Here is a 19,247-nt window from a genome sequence, read left to right as displayed (position 1 = left end):
GAGACGTGAAATCTTAGGAATTCTGGGGATGAAGAATAACATTATTCTACTCTCCTGGCAAATATCACAGTTAGAAAATATGTGAGCCACCATCACACAATTCTTTAATTTAGAAATATCGAGAATCGCTGTCTTAGGGCATATCTCTCAAGCTAGATAATAATCATTGGTAGTCATTGATATTTGCTTTTTGTTTTTATCAGAAAAACCCACACGTTCTTTCTACAGCAACACATTTAGTTGATTCAGCAGTAGAGGCTTACAGAAGTTCAGGCTTTCTATGTACATTTAAACAAGAAATGCTTAAAAGCCTTACCTTTCTCAGGACCTAATGTTGAAGAGAGCACACAATCACTAGTGTCAGATGCCACCATGAAGTCCTTGAAGGCATCAATGGATCTATTGAAAATACTAAAGAATTCTTCAGGAGTAAAGTTTCTAGTTTCTGGCTTCTTCAGTGATTCTTTTACATTCTAGACAAATAATAAACAAACAAACAAGCAAACAAATAATTAACAAAGATTCTAGTTTTCAAATAACTCATAGACTTGACTGGTATCAGCATAATAGATTATTGACTATGTCCTCAATGATTCAAGTAATTTAACAGCTGTTCTAATAGACACAACTCAAAATGGCTACAGAGAATAACAACGGGTAACAGGTCAATCTCATGATCAAAGTAACTAGGGAACAATAAACAAAACAGAAGGAATAACAGACAATGGGACAGGACAATGTCGTGGCAATAGGACAATAAAGTGACCCGAAAAAACAATTAAGAATTTTAAAGCTGCTTATTACAAAATAAGAATTAGCCTTTAAAACATATTCCTAGAATTTACATCTGGGCATACTGAATACAGAAAAGAATAAGGATTGATTGGAACTCCTTTAATGTTTCTATTTTTTAATTATGTGTATGTATGTGCTGAGGTGGCAGAGGTGGTATCTACATATTTGAGAGCAGATTCCTATGGCATCCAAAGAGGGGATAATGTCCTCTGGAGCTGGAATTACAAGTGGTTGTGAATTGCTCATCATGAGCTCTAAAAACTAAACTTGGGTCTTTGTCTGAAGACTAAATTCTCTTAACTGCTCAGACATTTCTCCAGCCCCATGGAAAACTCTTAGACATTGGTGTAGAAATTCCACTCACAGGTAAAAGCCTTAGTGAAACTCTCCTACACGCATACTGTAAGACAGAGAAATTTTTATCATCAGGAGTTGTAACCCTTACATCAATCAATGGATGAGTGGCTTATTAAGTAGTGGTGTTCTCAGTAATAATGGAATATTCTATAACTGCAAAAAAATTAACTAATGTTATATGTATAAAAGTGAGCATAGCAATACAGCATGACAGGAACCCAACATAAAAATAAGAATAGTATGATTATATAAAATGTAAACATTCAAACCATAGCTCTATGTTAGGACTCTAACATAAACAAATAATATATATTATTGATAGTACACATTTATAATTTCTTGGGATCTAGTAAAAATGCCATAGCTAGCAAATGCACAGTCTTTATTATTTGTAATGCTTTAACAAACGCTGCCGTTTATTAAAGACAATTCATCTTTAAATCCTCGACACATATGTTATTTCCTTTGTGATAACCTTCTGATGTACCTGTTCTTTTGGGATTCCTACTTGCTATAAATGAAATGGCTTTCTGTCTGCAATAGTAGTATATTGTACAATGTGTGTACAATCTAACACATTGTAGATTTCAAGGTATATTCTAACTTCAGAAATCAGAAACTGAAACAACGGAAATGATCAAGTGCCATGAAAAGATTATTAATACAGCAAGAATGCCGTCTAGCTGAGCCCTGTAATCAATTAGATCAGTGGTTTTCAACCTCCCTTTCACACAATTCCTCACGCTGTCGTGACCTTCAACCATAAGTTATTTTCATTGCTACTTCATAACTTTATTTTGATACTGTTATGAATTATAATGTAAATATCTGATATGCACAATATCTTATATGAGATACTGTGAAATGGCCATTTGACCCTTGGAAAAGGATTGAAAACCTCTGAATTAGATACTCCAAGATCTAGTCTATTGTAGAAACAGTACCACAAATAACAATATCAAGATGTGCCTATATTTATTTTTGCCTGATCTGGCATTAAAGCTACTCTATTGCTGATTCCTTGAAAAAGGATTGTACCATTGTTCCTATGTAGGTAATTTAGGTATAAAGTTCAGAGAAGTTAAGGTATGCAAGGTTGAACAATGACAGACTTAGACTTTGAACCTCTTATTGTTAATTCCTTAAGTCCTGGGGTGTGTGGTTATTCCAGAGGCTCAGAAACCAAACTATGGTTATGTGCAGACCCTGAAGTTGGATGACCAGTTACACAATGACCCAAGGAAATGAACTATGGTTGAGGCAATTACATTATAGATAAAGGGGCAGGTAGTCTGAGTCAGTTTTCCATGAGAAACTTCAATACACTTATCACTTTTTTTTTTTACTATTTTATTCTCTTTACATCCTGATTGCAGACCCCCTCCCCCCAGTATCCCTTCTCATAGTTCTTCCCCCCACCTTTTTTCCCTTCTCCTCTGAAAATGGGGATATCCCTCTTCCCAAACCTTGTCAAGTCACTGCAGGACTAAGCACATCCTCTCCCACTGAGGCCAGACAAGGCAGCCCAGTTAGGAAAACAGGATCCACAGGTAGGACACAGAATCAGGGAAAGCCCATGCCTCAGTTGTTGGGCCGTCCACATGAAGATCAAGCTGTACATCTGCTATATTATGTGAAAGGGGCCTAGGTCCAGCACATGTTTACTTTTTGGCTGGTAGTTTAGTCTCTGGGAGCCATCAAGGGTCAGGTTAGTTGACCCTATTGGTCATCTTGAACATACTTATAATTTACTAAGAAGATAGTATGAATTTCACTGAGGAATGAAACAAAAATTAAGGCACAAGCAAAATTGTTTTTAGGATTACAGTAAGGACACTATATTTTCACCTTAGGTGGCAAGATTTAGGTCTGAATATCCATTTCAGTATTGCAATAAAACTACAATAAACTCTTCTTAAACTATCCTTAAATTAAAAGTTTATAGTTTAAAAAAACCACAAAATTAGGAGGCTCTCATTTCCCCAAGACCATTGCTTAGGAAAGGTCTTGGAGAAGTATAAGAAAAAATAATTCTGATGAATACCAAGTTACCTTAGGTGCATTTTCTTCCATACATGCCACGAGGTCATCCACTATTTTCCCAAGTTTGTCTATGATGGAATAATTACTCAAGCCTTCAGAAATATTTGAAAACTTGTCCAGAAGAGTAGTCAAGCTGACTGATAAGTGTGTTACCATATCTCGTAACCAACAATGACTAGGCTGGAAGAAATTCAAAGAGAAGACAAAGCATCTATTAAAAATATGGCAGATTCAGAGTGCTCTTCAGATCTCTCAGCACTTTTAGTCACTGACTGCAGGACAAAGAGTTTCCTCAGAACACAGGACGCCAACTCTTGCTCAAGTCAGATTCAGTTCAAAACAAACAAATGCATAGAGATCAGAGGAAATGATAGATGATTTTGTCCTTCCACGGAAGAAGATTAAACCACCCTTGCATACCTTACCTTCTCTTCCTTGACCAATAGTGAGACAATTCTTGCCCCACCCCCACATACAAAGTTCATGAACCACTGGACGTTCTGTGGAAGATTATTTATGGCTTAGTCACTGCGTTTTCAAAAGAACATTCGATACAGACAGGGTTACCAAAACATTACTAGGAAAGGGAGTCTTAGTGATGAAGGAACTCCCAGTTTAAAACCAATTAACCTAAAAGTCTTGATAGATTTCAAGGCTTCTCGATAGATAGAGTCACGTGGGCAGGGATGTGATTTGAGACCTGAATAGAAGAACTTCAGTCGCAGTACCAGCTGTGTTATTTGTGGGAGTGAGTGCAAAAGGAAAGTGTATTTCTTGTTCAAAATTATCACTTGGCGATTTGCTGAAAAACTATTTAAAATTTCAAGGTTGTGATAGCAGAACAGTAATCCAAGCACAGGGCCAGCTCCCTTAGCCAGTTCTGCCCACTTAGATAGATATTGGAAGCTAGAATCAAGCCGAACAGCACTCAGGTCTAGCTGAGAGTCTCCAGGCAAACAATATAAACTCTGAATCACACATTGCATGTGTGGAGCATGAAAATGAAGGAGATCGTGCGAACAGGTGGGACATAGGTTGCGTGGGGTCAACATTTTTAAACAGCCTTATTGTCTGTGGTTCCTCTATAGAGTATTCCAGAGCATGCTGGGGGGTTGCTCAAAGACTATGTTCTAAAAAGATATTTGAAGGAATGAGAAAATGAATTAAATAGGGGCTGGAGAGATGAACCAGTGGTTTAAGAGCACTAGTTGCTTTTGCAGAGGACTTCGGTTTCCTTCCCAGCATCCTCAGGAGAGTTCTCAAACATCTCTTAACTCCAGTTCTAGAAAGTCCAGTGACCTTTTCTGGCCTCTGAGGGCACCTGACAAACACGCGGTGCACATACAAGCAAATAAACACTTGTCAACAATTTTAAAGCTCTAAAAAAACGAATTACAAAAACACTCTTCATTCCACATCATCACTCAGCAAAACACAAAAAAGTCACTACTTGGCACTCGCCAAAAGATGAAATGGAGGCCATTATGTTGGGTGTGAGATAAAGTACATTGCTATCAAAACACTCACTCTACAAGTACCAGGGATCAATCTTAGGACTTTGCTTCTGCCAGGCAAGTCCTCGAACACTGAGAAAGATGCTCAGCCCTTGACTTGTTGAGACAGTGGTTTCACCCTGTAGCTCAGGATGGTCTTGATCTTGAAGCAACCTAGACTGGCTTTACATTCCTAATCCTCTATTAACAAACGAAAGTCAACTCCCAGAAGCTGTAGTTGTAAATGAATTTCTCTAGAAATTTCATCACAGCATTAAAAATGTAATAATAGCTAAGTGCAATGAACCACCTTGCAACAGAGATCTACTAATCAGAAATTCTTTGTTTTCGGCCTAGCTGTTCTTCAAAATTTGCATCCTTCATTATCAGAGTACTCACAGTAATTAATGTCACAAAAGATTGGTCAAACTAGGGGCTGGAGAGATGGCTCAGCGGTTAAGAGCACCCGACTGCTCTTCCAGAGGTCATGAGTTCAATTCCCAGCAACCACATGGTGGCTCACAACCATCTGTAAAGAGATCTGATGTCCTCTTCTGGTGTGTCTGAAGACAGCTACAGTGTACTCATATACAATAAATAAATAAATCTTAAAAAAAAATTGGTCAAACTAATAAATCTAATTTCCCTATTAACCAGAGGGAGGAAACAATTTGTTCAGTTATTATAAATCGTAGAGTTATTTCATACTTGTTTCATGGAACAATTTTAACTAACATAAGAGAGAGAGAGAGAGAGAGAGAGAGAGAGAGAGAGAGAGAGAGAAATCGGTTTATACAAAGATTGGTATGCTCCAATTCCTAGAGGTAAGCAGGAAACAGTTTAGAATGTTGGCTCTGGTTTCAGGAAAGAAATAAACAAACACACAAGGGCAGTGAATGTAGCTCAATGACAGGGCAAATTGCCTAGCATGTGCAAGCATGGGGTTCAATTCCAAACATCATAAAGAGGAAAGGGAAAGGAAAAAAGAGCAAGCAAATGGTGACAAGGAGGACCACGTGGTCACTAACTCATCTTAACTAAGCTCTGCGAGTCTTTGTGTTTCTCAGGTACATCTAGAATAAATCATTTGCCTTGCTCACACCCCATTTATCTGAAGCAAGGCAAGTCCCTACTTATTAACAAGCCAGCAAATGCCTTGCAAATCCCTTTCACTGTGACTCACTCTGTGAGTGTCCCAACTATTGGGCAGTGATATTTTCTTTTAGGCAAAAGCCATCTGAGTAAGGCGATGCAATGACTCCATGTATTATGATCTTAAACTCTATTTCGTGTTACCAATATTCTTGCCTATCCACTCAGATCTCCTGACACAATTAAATTCCCAAGCTCTGAATTGAGGCACCCCTTTTATCCTGTGGTTGTTCTTTTAAAAATATGTTCTTTCTCTCTTTCTTTGCTCCACAAAGACCCCTAGTTACAGTAGAGGACTGTGCTCACTCCTTCCTTATTTTTAATCTGGGGAGTTCTATAATAGTTATTATCCTTTCTGTTCAGTGCTATTATTGGTATTATATCTTTCTATTTACTTATAATGTCTCTCATTTTCATAGACTTAAGCCAAGTCTGAGAGATAGGATTTCCCAAGATTTATCCTTTCAAACACAGGGACAACTTGTCTTAATAATATTAAATTTTTGACATAAATCCATTCATTCTTTTTTTTTCTTATCATCCCCACTCCCCACCCTGCTACACAAACAGAATCTTGTTATGAAGTCCGAACAAACTGACACCTTGTGATCACCCTGCCTCAGCCTCCTAAGGACTGCAATTAGAGAAACGTGCCGCCATACACTAGGCTTGCTATAAATTCTTGTGTATCCTGCTAAAAAGTCACAAGCCCTTGCTATTATATTTTATTCAAGTCATTATCGCTTGTACCACAGTTTTCTTGAAATGACTGTATCTTTAACTTTGTCCTGTGCAGTCATTAATTCATTTTTTTCATTAATTCACTTATTCAGCAAGGCAGCAGCTTTTTAAGACTCTTTGTTCTCTTTAGGAGAGAGAACAAAGTAAACAGATCATATTCAGTGTTGGCCTCTTTTGACCTTCCTGCCTAGTGGAGGGGGCAGGGGAACAAGTCTTGACTAGAACCTCAAGAAGTTTCTTTTCTTTCTTTGTAATTAAATATAGTCAATGATTTGCACGGAGAACAAAACACAATTGAGTAAGTATTTCATTTGTGAGAGGATCGGAGGTCTGCTTTCTAATTCTTCCAAGATTATGATTATGAAATAGATGATTAAGTGTTGTCAAAGTCACAAATAGAATCCTTTTACTGCTGCCTCAAAAACAGCATTATTACTGCTTCTTATCTTTCAGAGGCCATTTACAACTTAAATACTTTAAAACAAATATTAATGTACCACAGCCACGAGAGGCACAGAAGATAGAATGTTCTCTTTCGCTAAACGAATGTGAAGGTTCAAGAAAGTTAACAGTTACCCCAGATGTCAGAGACAACATGCAGCTTCCAAATTTCTGAAGGACATATAATTTGACTTTTTTTTCTCCCTAATCCATGCATACAGTTATGGAAAGAAAAAATTTGCCTGTGTTTTTTTTGTTGTTGTTGTTGGTTTGGTTTGGTTTAGCTTTTTTGTGACTCCATACTTCATGTACTCTTATCTTCCTTCCTGCTACCTTCTGACTTCCATCCTCTGGGTTAATAGGAGAGGGCCTGTGTGAGACTCCTGGCACAGCATGTGCTTCGTACTGGAATATGTTTGCAACATGTATTACTCTAAAATGCCAGTTGACTCCATGACATCAAACCAACATCACTGGACTATGAGTAGATCTCGACCACTAATGATTTAGTTATAAACTTCCATACGGATCTTTTCTTTTTTTAATATACCAGAAGTACCAAATACATGATTTTGCTACAGGACTCAACAAAAGATACAATGAAAGACAGAAATAATTATCAGTAATCTAGACACAAGTAGGAATATGACTGCTTCTGACGGGCAAGGACAGAAATCCCTGTGAACTTCTCAGGGCAAGCAAATGTTTAAAAGAAGATGCAAAAACTCTGAGAGGTGTGTGATATAGCACAGTGCAATATCAGAACTGGGCAATTTGAGCCATGCATGAAGAGAATGTGGCAGAAATACCTTGGGGCTTGCTAAGCCTGCAATATTTTTGTCCTCTCAGAATCTGGCATAATATTCTGCATCAGTGTCAGATGTGTGGTGTCTCTGTGGTCACCATAGATTCATGGGATTCACAGTAAACAAAGCGTAGTTGGTAGCTACCTGCCTTCTTAGTGGGCCTAAATCTGATATATTGCCAATATCAATCAAATTTTGAAGGAGAAAAGCCCTGGCAGGTAAATTTTGAACGATATTTACGAGGAGTAGAATCCTGTTGGTGGGTAAATCTAAGCTTTCCTATAAAAGAGCTTTGTAAAACGTTATGTCTTGCCATGCCTAGTATAGACTTCCCAAAACCTTAACTCCCTTTGGATGATCCAGGTTTGGGGGTTGACTCTATCAGTCCTCCCTGAATAACTGTTTCAGATCTTCAGGGCTTACTCAGCTAATTTTGCATTTTCTTGTTCGAATTAAAGAGATGGGCAATCTTCAAGCTGACAAAGATGGTAATCAGCCAGGGTGGTGTAAATGCATGCTATATCTTGGGACAGGCCTATGAATGGCCTCTCAGCCAGACCCAAAAGAGCAAAGTGAGGAAAGAGCACATGGAGGTGAATGCCTCAGAGCCAGATGGGTCGGAGAACCGGTTCTTAGTCCCAGTCACCTCACATGGAGCTCCAGGCAAGTCAATCCATCTTCTCCTGCACTTCCTCCATCAGTAAAAGAAAGAGAGCTCTCTATTTTGTGCTCAGCCAAGGCTGGAGCCAATCTGCTTTAGTGGGCACTTAATACCACATGCTATGGTGAATATTTAGTATCTGAAGTAGACTTTGCTGTAGGCATGAAATACACAGTGGATTTTCAATAATGTAAGGAAAGTAAAATATTCCACTGGTAATTTCATACTCATTGTAAAGTAAATGATTGTGTTTGGCATATTATATGCTAAGTACAATTTATTATAGTCAATGGCATCTGTTTTTTTAAACTTTTTTTAATGTGGCCAATCAGCAATTGTAGGTGCGGCTCTCTTTTCTATCAGACAGTAGTTGGTCTACATGTTCTAAATGGTGTCTCAATCACATTTACTGATTGAGCCACAGTGCTGTTATGTAAGTATGCAAAACAGGTGGACACCTGACTCAGAAAAGCCAATGAGAAAAATCCCTCCCACAATTGCTGGCGGTGGGAGGAGCTATCATTATTAGTCTTTGAACCAGGCTAAAACTATAGTGTGTCCATTTGGAGGCTCGGAGACATTTGTAGAACAAAAAAGCATTCTGCACAGACACAGAAAAATATGCAGTCACAAAAACATGGTAGCTTTGCAACCTTGGTTGCCATGAGACCCCCCACAAGACCAGGCCATCGTTAGTGAGCTCTTCCTTAGTATCTTATAACAAAGGGACCTACCTTCCTTTCCTTTCTCCTTCCCCTTCTTTTTCTTTGCCCTTCCCTTTCCTTTTCCTGCTTAAGCTTGAGTTCACTATTACCAAAAGGGACCATAGGAGTCCTTAGTGGAATAAGATAGGCTTCTTCAATACTCACAAACCTGGGGCTTTCACTACAATTAAATGTTGCCTGGTAAGTATTTTTTGAGCAAATACTATATGCATAAGATCATCTAGAGAATGGAGAGAAGAACAACAAGGTAAAAGAGACCATCCCTACTCTTTCTACAGTTAGGATAGAATAAGCAAACAGGGCCTAACAACGTAATCCTGCCACCTGGGCATGGTGGCACACCTGTGTAACAGCAGCTCTTGGGAGGCTGAGGCAGGAGGACCGAAAGCTTATGGCCAGCCTGGGCTACACAGCCAGAACCAATTTCGAAATTATCAAGTTATCAACATCATAATGAAAGGAATGGTGGTGACAGCCGCTGCATGCCACGCGGACAGCTTTTTTTTAAACATTTTTATCATTCCTCACAACACAAACACCGTTTGCACTACTCAGTGGCCTTCTGTGTAATACTGTGCTATACCCACAGTGAATGGGTTTTTGTTCGTTTGTTTTTGTTTTAGTAAATTCTACAGAAAGTAGGAGATAATAAGCTAAAAGACAACATTTCTTCAGGAGGCAGTCAGTGTCGCTGACCACCAAGTCTTCAGCACTAATCAAAAAACACTCAGCTCAGACTACATGTAGTGTAAATTTGCTGTGGTCCCCTATGAAACGCAGGAGAAAAAGCACAGTATTGCAGATAACGGCCCCGTAATGAAAAATAATAACTTGATCTGCCCTTAAAAGAGCCCTGAACTAAGGTAAGTTCCAAAACAGCCACAATTCCATGGTAGGGTGATGGACAAGCCGACATCCCTGGCAAATATGAGCAGTACTCAGCATAGCACAGGGGTTGAGAACAAGCATGGCTTTGGGGGACGGCGATGCTTCAGGCTAGGGTGATGAGCTGGAGTAGGGGGTGACAAGGTTGAGATGAGGCAGGATTAATGAAGGGGCTGACAAACTTCAGGCTTAGGGATTTGGCTCTCAGCCTTCAGCAAACTGGAACGATGAGATGGTTTTTGAGCAGAAAGGACTCAATACACATAGAAGGCTCACGTGCACAATACAAAACCCTTACGAGCAAGATGACATGAAACGTGCCGACGTCTAAGGAGGAGAGCGCGAGCGGCATTGCTGAGGTTCAGATCCTGTGTGGTGAGTTACAGGCACCCAGCCATCACGGCCACCTTGGACATCAAGGCAATCGCAAGTGATTACACACCAAGGAAAGGCCCTACTTCCTTTCCTTGCATCCTCCCGTCAAATATTTATTAAGTGCCTCCCCTACAGAAGGCAATAAATAGGTGTAAATTAGCACAACAGAAGAAAATAATGCATCTGTGCGGTTTTCGTCTTGCAAACTCTGTAACCCTGGGGAAGCGTATCAGTCAAATAGTCCCAGAAAGAATCAGGAAACTGCAGTCTGCACCCTCATTGCTTTAACACCGTTTCCTGTTTCAGAAGATGAACCAGAGGTCAGTCAGCATGTGTGAAGGAGGAATAGATCGCAATTGGATAATCATTTCTAAGTCACTCTCCCAACCAGGGAACCAAAGGATCCAGTAATAAGCCCTGAGAAGGCGAAGGAAAATACGAACACAGCGCTAGGTGAAAGGGGGCTGGGGAGGGGGAGAGTGGGGGTAGGAATGATCTCAGCGTGAAGCTGCACATACCTGAGGAAGGGCTATGCTTACTGTCACCTTAATAGAGGACCTCAATCAAAAACTTCCCTCTTAGCTGTGCCCTTTAAAAAATGCCTTAGGGGGCTGGACAGATGGCTCAGAGGTTAAGGGCACTGACTGTTCTTCCAGAGATCCTGAGTTTAATTCCCAGCTCACAACCATCTGTAATGGGATCCGATGCCCCCTTCTGGTGTGTCTGAAGACAACAACAATATATACATAAAATAAATAAATCTTTAAAAAAAAAATGCTTTACGACCTGGGCGTATGGCTCATTGTACCTGGCAGAAGCACAGGCCTAGGTTTGATCCTAAGCACCCAAACAAACAAAAACTAAAAAGGACGTAACCCTAAAGATTAGTGCAGGCAATACAGCTCGGTAGGTCCCAACAGGATGTTCGTGTGGTTTTAGTATCTCAAAGGCTGTTAATGAGTAAACACACAGAAATCAGTTGGACGTATTAAACCAAGTGGCCTTGTGGGGATGACACACCCTACATGCTCTGGGAGGGGCAGTCTGAACAAATGCCATCACGTGACACCGTAGGATGCATAATTAGTAGGAACCATCAATCATGCTTGAAAAGGGACACTGTGTCAAGGGGAAGGGTGACTCATTCAAAAATTTCAATGCCGTAAAGACGAAGAAATGACTGAGGGACTTTTTAAAAGAGACTCTAAGATATGACCTGTTGATTTCCTATTGTAGCCAGAACAAATTACCACTGAGCTGGTAGTCACAATCACGTTTATTTTACTGTTCTTGAGACCAGATGTATGGGATAAATCTTAATTAAACTAAACCCAAGGCAATCATCAAAACTGAGGGAGAACTTCGCTGTGCCTTTTCCAGCTCCAACAGGCCACTTGCCTGTACTCCTGCTGCTCCAGCTTCAAATCTTAAAGGCAGCAGAGGACTCTTTGCACATCTCTCTATCTTAGACACATATGAATAAGGCTGTAAGTGTACTGACTGGGCCCACTTAGCAATCCAAACTAATCTTCTCACCTCAAAAAGTTTAACTGAATTACTTCTTGATAATCCAGCTTAATCTTATCTCCAAAATATTAACTGAATTACTTCTTCAAAGTCCTCTTAACCAGATAAATTAACTGGACTAGATGTTGCTGGGGAAACAGTATTCATGATATTAAAGTCATGCTACTGAAGAGAGAGCTCAGCAGTCAGGAGGCGCATTTCTCTTCCGGGACCCAAATTCAGTTCTTAAGCACCCATGTCTAGCAATACCTCTAACCTCTATGAGCACCTGTACCATATGTGCATAAACAATTTAAAATAATAAAAATAAATCTTTAAAATGTATAGTGTCAGCCACAGTCGTGGAATGGATCTTTACCAGAAGAATAGAAATGAAAACACAAAAAGATAAATCTGAACACAGCAAGACATTAACATATTATTGCTCAGTTTACTAGAGTTGAAACTATGTTGTTGAAAGGTAAGATAATAATTCTGTGCATAAGAAACACATACTAAAGTATTTAGAAGCAAATGGCCATGACGGACACAGTTCAGTTGGAAAAATTGATATACTAAATATCTATGTAGAAAAAAAATGTTTTGCTAAATAAATGCGGGGAAGAAAGATAAAAGCTGAACCTGGGGTAGACCACGTGGCATTCTTTGAATATTCTTAGAATTATTCAGTACGACTAAAGGAATTTCCAAAAATACGTCAAGGAAAACTGTGACTGGTGTATATATAATTTACTCTAATTAAAAAGGGTGAGCAATTAACTCCGGCATCTTTTGTCTTAGGGGCTGACACACGCATTCGAGTGAACACAGCTGTGTGGTTACATTCGGCAGCCCCACGCCCATTCATCCTATAGTAACTGCTGGGTGAATGGGAAAATCAGCAGTGTTCATTCAGAAGCTAAGCGGAAGAGGTTCAGGGGAAAACCCTACCCATCTGGTTCTATTACAATGTTACAGCGGTGGGATTATCAGTGGATTCACCGGATGACCACAACGTGCTATCTCTGAGAGAAACTCTGCTAGCTTCTTGTCTAAGAAGGCCTGTGAGGAAAGTAGACTTTCCTCTGCAGTCTCCAGCTGCTTTTTACAACAAAAGTGCAAAATAAACTGTATCCTGCCCAATGCCCAAGGCTGACTTTTATTGCCTAGGCCCCAGGGGATCTTGCTGGCATCGAGTCCCACTCCACCCTTCATTGTTTAAAGACAAAAGATTAGGCAGCTGGGACTCTGACCACCAACAAATCTCCACAGGCTTCTCGACTGGGAAACGCCTCTGGTCTTGGCAGAAAGGAGCCCTTTAAAATGAAGGTAAAGGGTAAGACCCCAGTTTCTGTGCTAAACCCTCCGAACCAGCTCGGTTTTCCCTGCCAACTGCAGTGGCCAAGAACAATGTTTCTCAGTAGTTCCACAATAGCATGCCAAGACCAAATAATAGCAGGCTTCTCTCAATTGCAGAAACACGCACAAAATGTGTGGCAATAAGCCGGCTTTATTTTTACAAGGCTGGCTCTAGCTATCACCAGCGCATACTGAAATTTATGATTTAGCGCCGTCTATGATTAGACCAGCACAAAATCATCTATTTAGTTATTTCTCCGCTTACCACTTGCTTTGCAAAGAGCAGCAGGGTTGCTTTGAGCAAGTCTGGTGATCGCCAGGCTCAAGGTGGGGGGCTGCAGTCCAGGGTGGGAAGACGTTATTATCTAGACACTTCCTTCTAACACTTGGCTGGGCTAGGTAATTATTCTCCACATTCCCCATTTTCAGTAACCCAGAGTGAAGAGTCAGGTGGCTGGAGTGGGGTGGGATGGGAAAGGGATGGGTATTCTTTTTAGGTCTGTCATGTACAAAACCATAGAACCCTGGTCAAAATAAGTCTGGGCTGTAAACCTCCTTGAGTTCTTTGTAAAATATAAATATGTGTACCTAGCATATGAGGCTTCTTCTCACCCTTGTGTGTGTATGTGCGTGGGGGGGGGGGAGCGGGAGGGGAGGTGACATCATTTTGCAAAAACATGACATAAAGGCTATATTCATGCTTTCCTCACAGTTGTTGTTAAGATGTTTGTTTGTTTGTCTGTTTGCTATTTTTGTGGTGTTGGGATGGAATTCAAGACCTTCCACAGGCTAGGCAAGCACTCAGACATTGCGGCCAGAGGATTTAAATTCATCAGCACAGGGGACTCTTTTTAGCGGTCTTCAACAAGCGCTTGCTAAGTGCTCAAATGACTGTACTGACTGATTCTCAAGCTGCTCTGACTCCCCATTTCCATTTACAGAAAACCCCACTACCTGAATTGACAGACAGTGTCCGGGCTTAAGCGTAGCTGGTCCAACATGAAAATCCACTTTCTAGGGAGTTCTAAAGAACATTTGGCAGTTCATGGTAAAAACGCGTATCAAGTAAAAGGAGTAGAGTAGCCACATACAGTCTCTTGAAACAAAAACCTTCAAAAGGTAATTTTAAAGAGCAAAATAATATACTTTTGGCTGACCAATCCACAAAAACCATGCATAATTAACATGCTACGAATATTTATTTGGTTTAGGGAAAAATGAGAGTTGCAAAAGAGGGAGCAGCTCAAATAGCTTCAAATTTACTCCAGGATTGCAACAGCTACAGTGAATCAGTATGGATAACATGTGTTGAAAACATGTGACTACGTTGCAAGTTGGAACCAGCATTAGCACTACATCTTCCGGGACAGCGAAGCTCGATGTCTTATGAGTTTACAAAAGCATGCGGAGATACTCCGCATCTTTTTGGACTGCATAACTCTAGTGGAGTTTGTCCACAGCCTAACATCCAAAAATTCACATCGAAACAAAATTATAACCACAGACTTTTATTCAAAGACCCGATGCATGCCTAAGAAGTTCAGAAATACAATAAAATATTCCGTCCCTTTAAATGAAATACGAATAGGAATAACATAGCCATGAGAAATAACATAGCCAAGGAGGAAATTTAACATGATTTTAACATTCAAGTCCCTCTGAGAGATGCCCGGGGAAAAATTAACATCGGTTGCTACGTCTAAGATGAGCCATTTCCTTTTAATGAGTAGGCTTAAAACACATACTGAAATGCTCACTGATAATCTTAGCAGCAGCTTGAAGGAAAAATTATAGGTCAACATCTAAAAACGACAAAGAGCAAATAATGTCTTCAATGTGGATAAGCACAGGTCACCCATTAGCTACTAAAAGGCAACTCAGAAGTGTGTGGACTACATACCAAAACATCCATCCCGGCGACATAGTTGAGGGTTATCATATAGTCATTTGGAAGATTCGCCACCTACAGAGACCAAGAAATGAAAACGTGAGTAAATACAAGAGAATTTCTTGAGAAAACTCATCCATCCAACCTGACATATCATTAATATCTCATACCCCGTTGTTGTCCAATATATAATGCTTGAGTTGTAAATCCAATCTTGGGTGCCTAAGTATATACCATGCCCAGGACTGGAGACCAGCCAACCAGCCAGGGCTGGTGAAGTCACGGCTCTTGGAGGAGAACCTACAGCTATCACTTCATTAATTCTATTGAGTTTTTTTTTTAATTGAATAAATCTTGATTTCCAACAGTAGCACTGGAATTCTCCTTTGGGACAACTTTCAATTTGCTTATGTAGATAAGGTTGTCATGCCTTTCTTTTCAGTGGTTCTCACAGCGATAGGTCAAGATGAAGAAGGAAACTTCTAGAAGGACGAGTTCACAAGTCACAACAGATGTACTGCGTTTTACATAACTGACACTCAAGCTGGAGGGCTTCTATTCTAAGTTGATCCTATGTAAAGTCAGCATGGCTTCAGAAGGACAAGGCTATTTTTTAAAGAAATGAACACTTTAGAGTTTAATTTAGAAACGTTGGCATTTGCCATAGGTCTCAGTTCACTTACCTTGGCTTCAACACGACATGCTTCACCAAACTGGCTAGGTTCTAAAGGCTTGGAAAGCATCTAACACGTTTACAGCAATAGTGCTGTATCAGTGAATAAGGAAGGGGCTGGAAACTAAGAGAATTTAGAATTAAGCTACACACTGTTGATTTCCTTCATAAAACAGAGATCCAGTTACCTATTACTAGTTAAGGGAATGTGCCGAACATTGTAAACCTGCATTCTTGATTGAGAACTACCTAGAAAAGATGGTTTCAATGGCATATACCGGCTTTATTCTGTGTCTGAGGTCTTTATTATTCCTATAGAAAGTTGGGATCATATGCATATACACAGGGGTAGGTTATCTCTGACATGTTTTCTATAACATAAGACATATGTTGCTTCTTGATCTTGCCAATATAATCTGAAAGCAGATCAGAGAGGTTTCTTCCCACAACTGATGGGAGCAGATACAGAGACCCGTTACAGCCAAACATTAGCAGAGCTCAAGGAACCTCAGGGAAGAGGAAGAGGAAGGACTGTAGGAGCCAGAGAGGTGTAGGACACCATGAAAACACAGCCCATGGTATCAACAAAGCAGCACTCATCCAGGATCACAGAGACTGAAGCAGGAACCATGGAGCCTAATGGATCTGGGATAGGACCCCAACATACACACTAACAATGGGTATGGGGTGTCTCTGACTCTTCTGCCTGCTCTTGGGGCCCTTTTCCTCCTACTGGGTTGCTTCATCCAGCCCCGATATGACGATCTGTGCCTAGTCTCATTGCATCTTGTTATGCTGTATTCGGTTGATATCTTTGGGAGGTATGCTTTTATTCTGAAGGGAAATAAAGGAGCAGTGCATCTGGAGGAGAGGAGAGGAGGAGATAAAGTTACATTTTCTGTAGATATCTGAGATTTGATGGTATTCGATGACATTAGGGGAAAACAAAACAAAACAACAAAACAAACAAACCCAAATGAGCAAAAACGACAACGACAACAACAACAAAAAGAAAAACAGCAACAATTTAAAAAAAAAAAACAGCAAAGGAGAACAGTTTTCAGAAAGGCTCAAACCTTTGCCAAGAAAAAGTCTTGGCAATGCAAGTTGGCACTGGCTGCTTACCAAACCCTGCAGGTATTTGGACTCAGGAGAAAAGAACACAAAGTCAGGACAGTTAACTCCATCTCTGGGTCACTGGTCTAAAATGTCTGGCTCTCATGAGTCAAATGTCGTCAAGGTCCTTAAAGGTCAAGCAACCAATGGGAACTTGGACATCTGTGACAAGGCCCTCTGCTCTCAGTGTTTCTCCCAAGTCCACAGCAGTGACTCATGGTTTCCTTGGCACCTTCTGTAAATTGGTTTCCTTTATTCAGCCTTTGGGGAACAAAGGTCAGGATCTTCAGTCTCATCAGAAGCATCGATGTTTAAGAATCCTGGCTGCAGCAGGAAATGCTTAACACGTCCACCTTAGTTCATTCTTACCCAGCTTTCTAGCATGGCTTTCAGTCCTCATGCATCCTTCAGAAAAAATACTTTTTATTGTCTTTCGACAATTTTGTTTTCCCCATTAGTACTGTCTAAAAACCTAACTAGATCAGTTATCATAGATCTTTTTTTTTTTCCAGGATATCTGGGTGATTTCTAAAAATTAAAAAAATAAAACCCCTAAAACCAAACAAAAACAAAACAAAACCCAAAACAACAAAAACAAACAACAAACAGCAAGTAGATAACTCAGTTGTGATTTTAAAAATTAAGATGACTTCAGAAAACTGTCTATACCACCTCTCATTAGTTCAAAACACCTAACCGACAGCAAATAGCTACTGTTACCTTTCCAATAGAACAGGGTCATTTTGTCTTTGGGCTTATGGTACCAGGGATCAAATCTAGTTCCTTATGCATGCTGCTCGATAACTCTACTAACCCCAGTCTAAGATGATTTTTTAAAATCTACTTCATAAGGGCATGACTTGAACGTGGTTTGTTCCTACAAAATTAATGCTGGAACTTTTTTTTGGTGTTTGTTTGTAACTCCTTGCTCCTCTGTGGTGTGTGTGTGTGTGTGTGTGTGTGTGTGTGTGTGTGTGTGTGTGTAAATCAGAAGACAGCTGTGGGAGTCAATTCTCCCCTTGTACCTGTGGGTTCCAGGGGTTCTACTTAAGTAAGCATCTTTGCTTACCAAATAACTCAACAGTCAGTCATGCTGAAATTTAATCTCTGTTACGAAACATGGTGGGAAAATGTGAGACCTTGGTGAGGTAGCTAGGATTCTGCCCTTAGGAATGTGGACTGTACGCTTAATATAATGTATAGATTAAAGAGCTCTCTCAAGAGTTTGTCTGTCCTATAAGCCAGTCTGACTGGGTTTTTGCTTTCTGTCTCTCCTTGTGGTGCATTGCCCTTTCTTAGGACTCTTCCATAAAGAACCGCCAGATACAGTCTTTGGACCAGAACTGTGAGCCAAATTAAAACTCTTCATAACTTCCAGAGACTGAGATATTGTGCTATTAGCAACAAAAAAGTATATATATATGTATATATATATATTACACGCAACTATATAGATATATCTTGCATATGTATATACATATATGTGATGATTCCAGCTAAGTTATAGTGACTGAGCTTCTAAATGCAATAGCTTCCCAATCACCATGAGATAAAGTGGTTCAGGAAGTAAAATTCATTAGATTACCCTGGTAATTTATAAACCACAACTGATTCATTTTTCCTCAGGCTCCTGGCAAGGCGTTATCGATTATGAACATCAATCTACCTCAGAAACCATTTTAAGAAAGGCAAACCGTGACTCAGCAGATATTTGAAGATAAAACAGAACAGCTAAAAGGAATTAAAAACTCACATTTAATTAAACTTCCCCCCAAGTGAGGGAAGAGGGTATTACCAGTGGGAAGGAGCACAGGGAGACCAGATGGGAAGAATCCACTTGAAATAGTTCAATATTTGGATTCCTTCCTACACGAGCACTGGGAAACGTTCGACACTGTATTCCAACTATCCATAGAACTTTTTTAAGTTCGGCTCATCCTCGTCCCAGATGCTTGACCCTTTCCTTAGGTAGGTCTGACTCTGCCATGGAAAACAAGTCTTGCAACATTTTTTTTTTCAAAAAAGAAAGCAAAATGTTCTGTAAATAGATGAACTATTATGCTAAGTAAACATGCCAGAAGAATTTCAAATAAAAACCGTGGGGACCATAGGGGCAGTTGTCCAAGGAGAAATTAAAAAAGAAGAAGAAATGTAAAGCTGTAAATCATGTGCTTCTGTGGCACGAGAATCACTCAAGCAAACATACTTAAGGTCTGTAGGCACAGGGCGAG

General features: G+C 40.0%; 1 protein-coding gene across 2 annotated transcripts in view; it reads right to left on the bottom strand.

Moving 5' to 3' along the window:
• The window catches only part of Kitlg (KIT ligand), an 81,163-nt gene that overhangs the window by 19,231 nt on the left and 42,685 nt on the right, over positions 1-19,247 (bottom strand). For both annotated transcript variants that reach the window (NM_021843.4, NM_021844.2), the window contains 3 exon segments: positions 317-473; positions 3,205-3,375; positions 15,240-15,302. In NM_021843.4, coding sequence (NP_068615.1) covers positions 317-473; positions 3,205-3,375; positions 15,240-15,302 — 391 coding nt within the window.

This window comes from Rattus norvegicus, chromosome 7 (genome assembly GCF_021556685.1).
Source record: "Rattus norvegicus strain SHRSP/BbbUtx chromosome 7, alternate assembly SHRSP_T2T, whole genome shotgun sequence".
NCBI classification, from domain to species: Eukaryota; Metazoa; Chordata; class Mammalia; order Rodentia; family Muridae; genus Rattus; species Rattus norvegicus.
The sequence above is the reverse complement of the archived record's forward strand: the minus strand, read 5'-3'. Positions and strand labels throughout refer to the sequence as shown.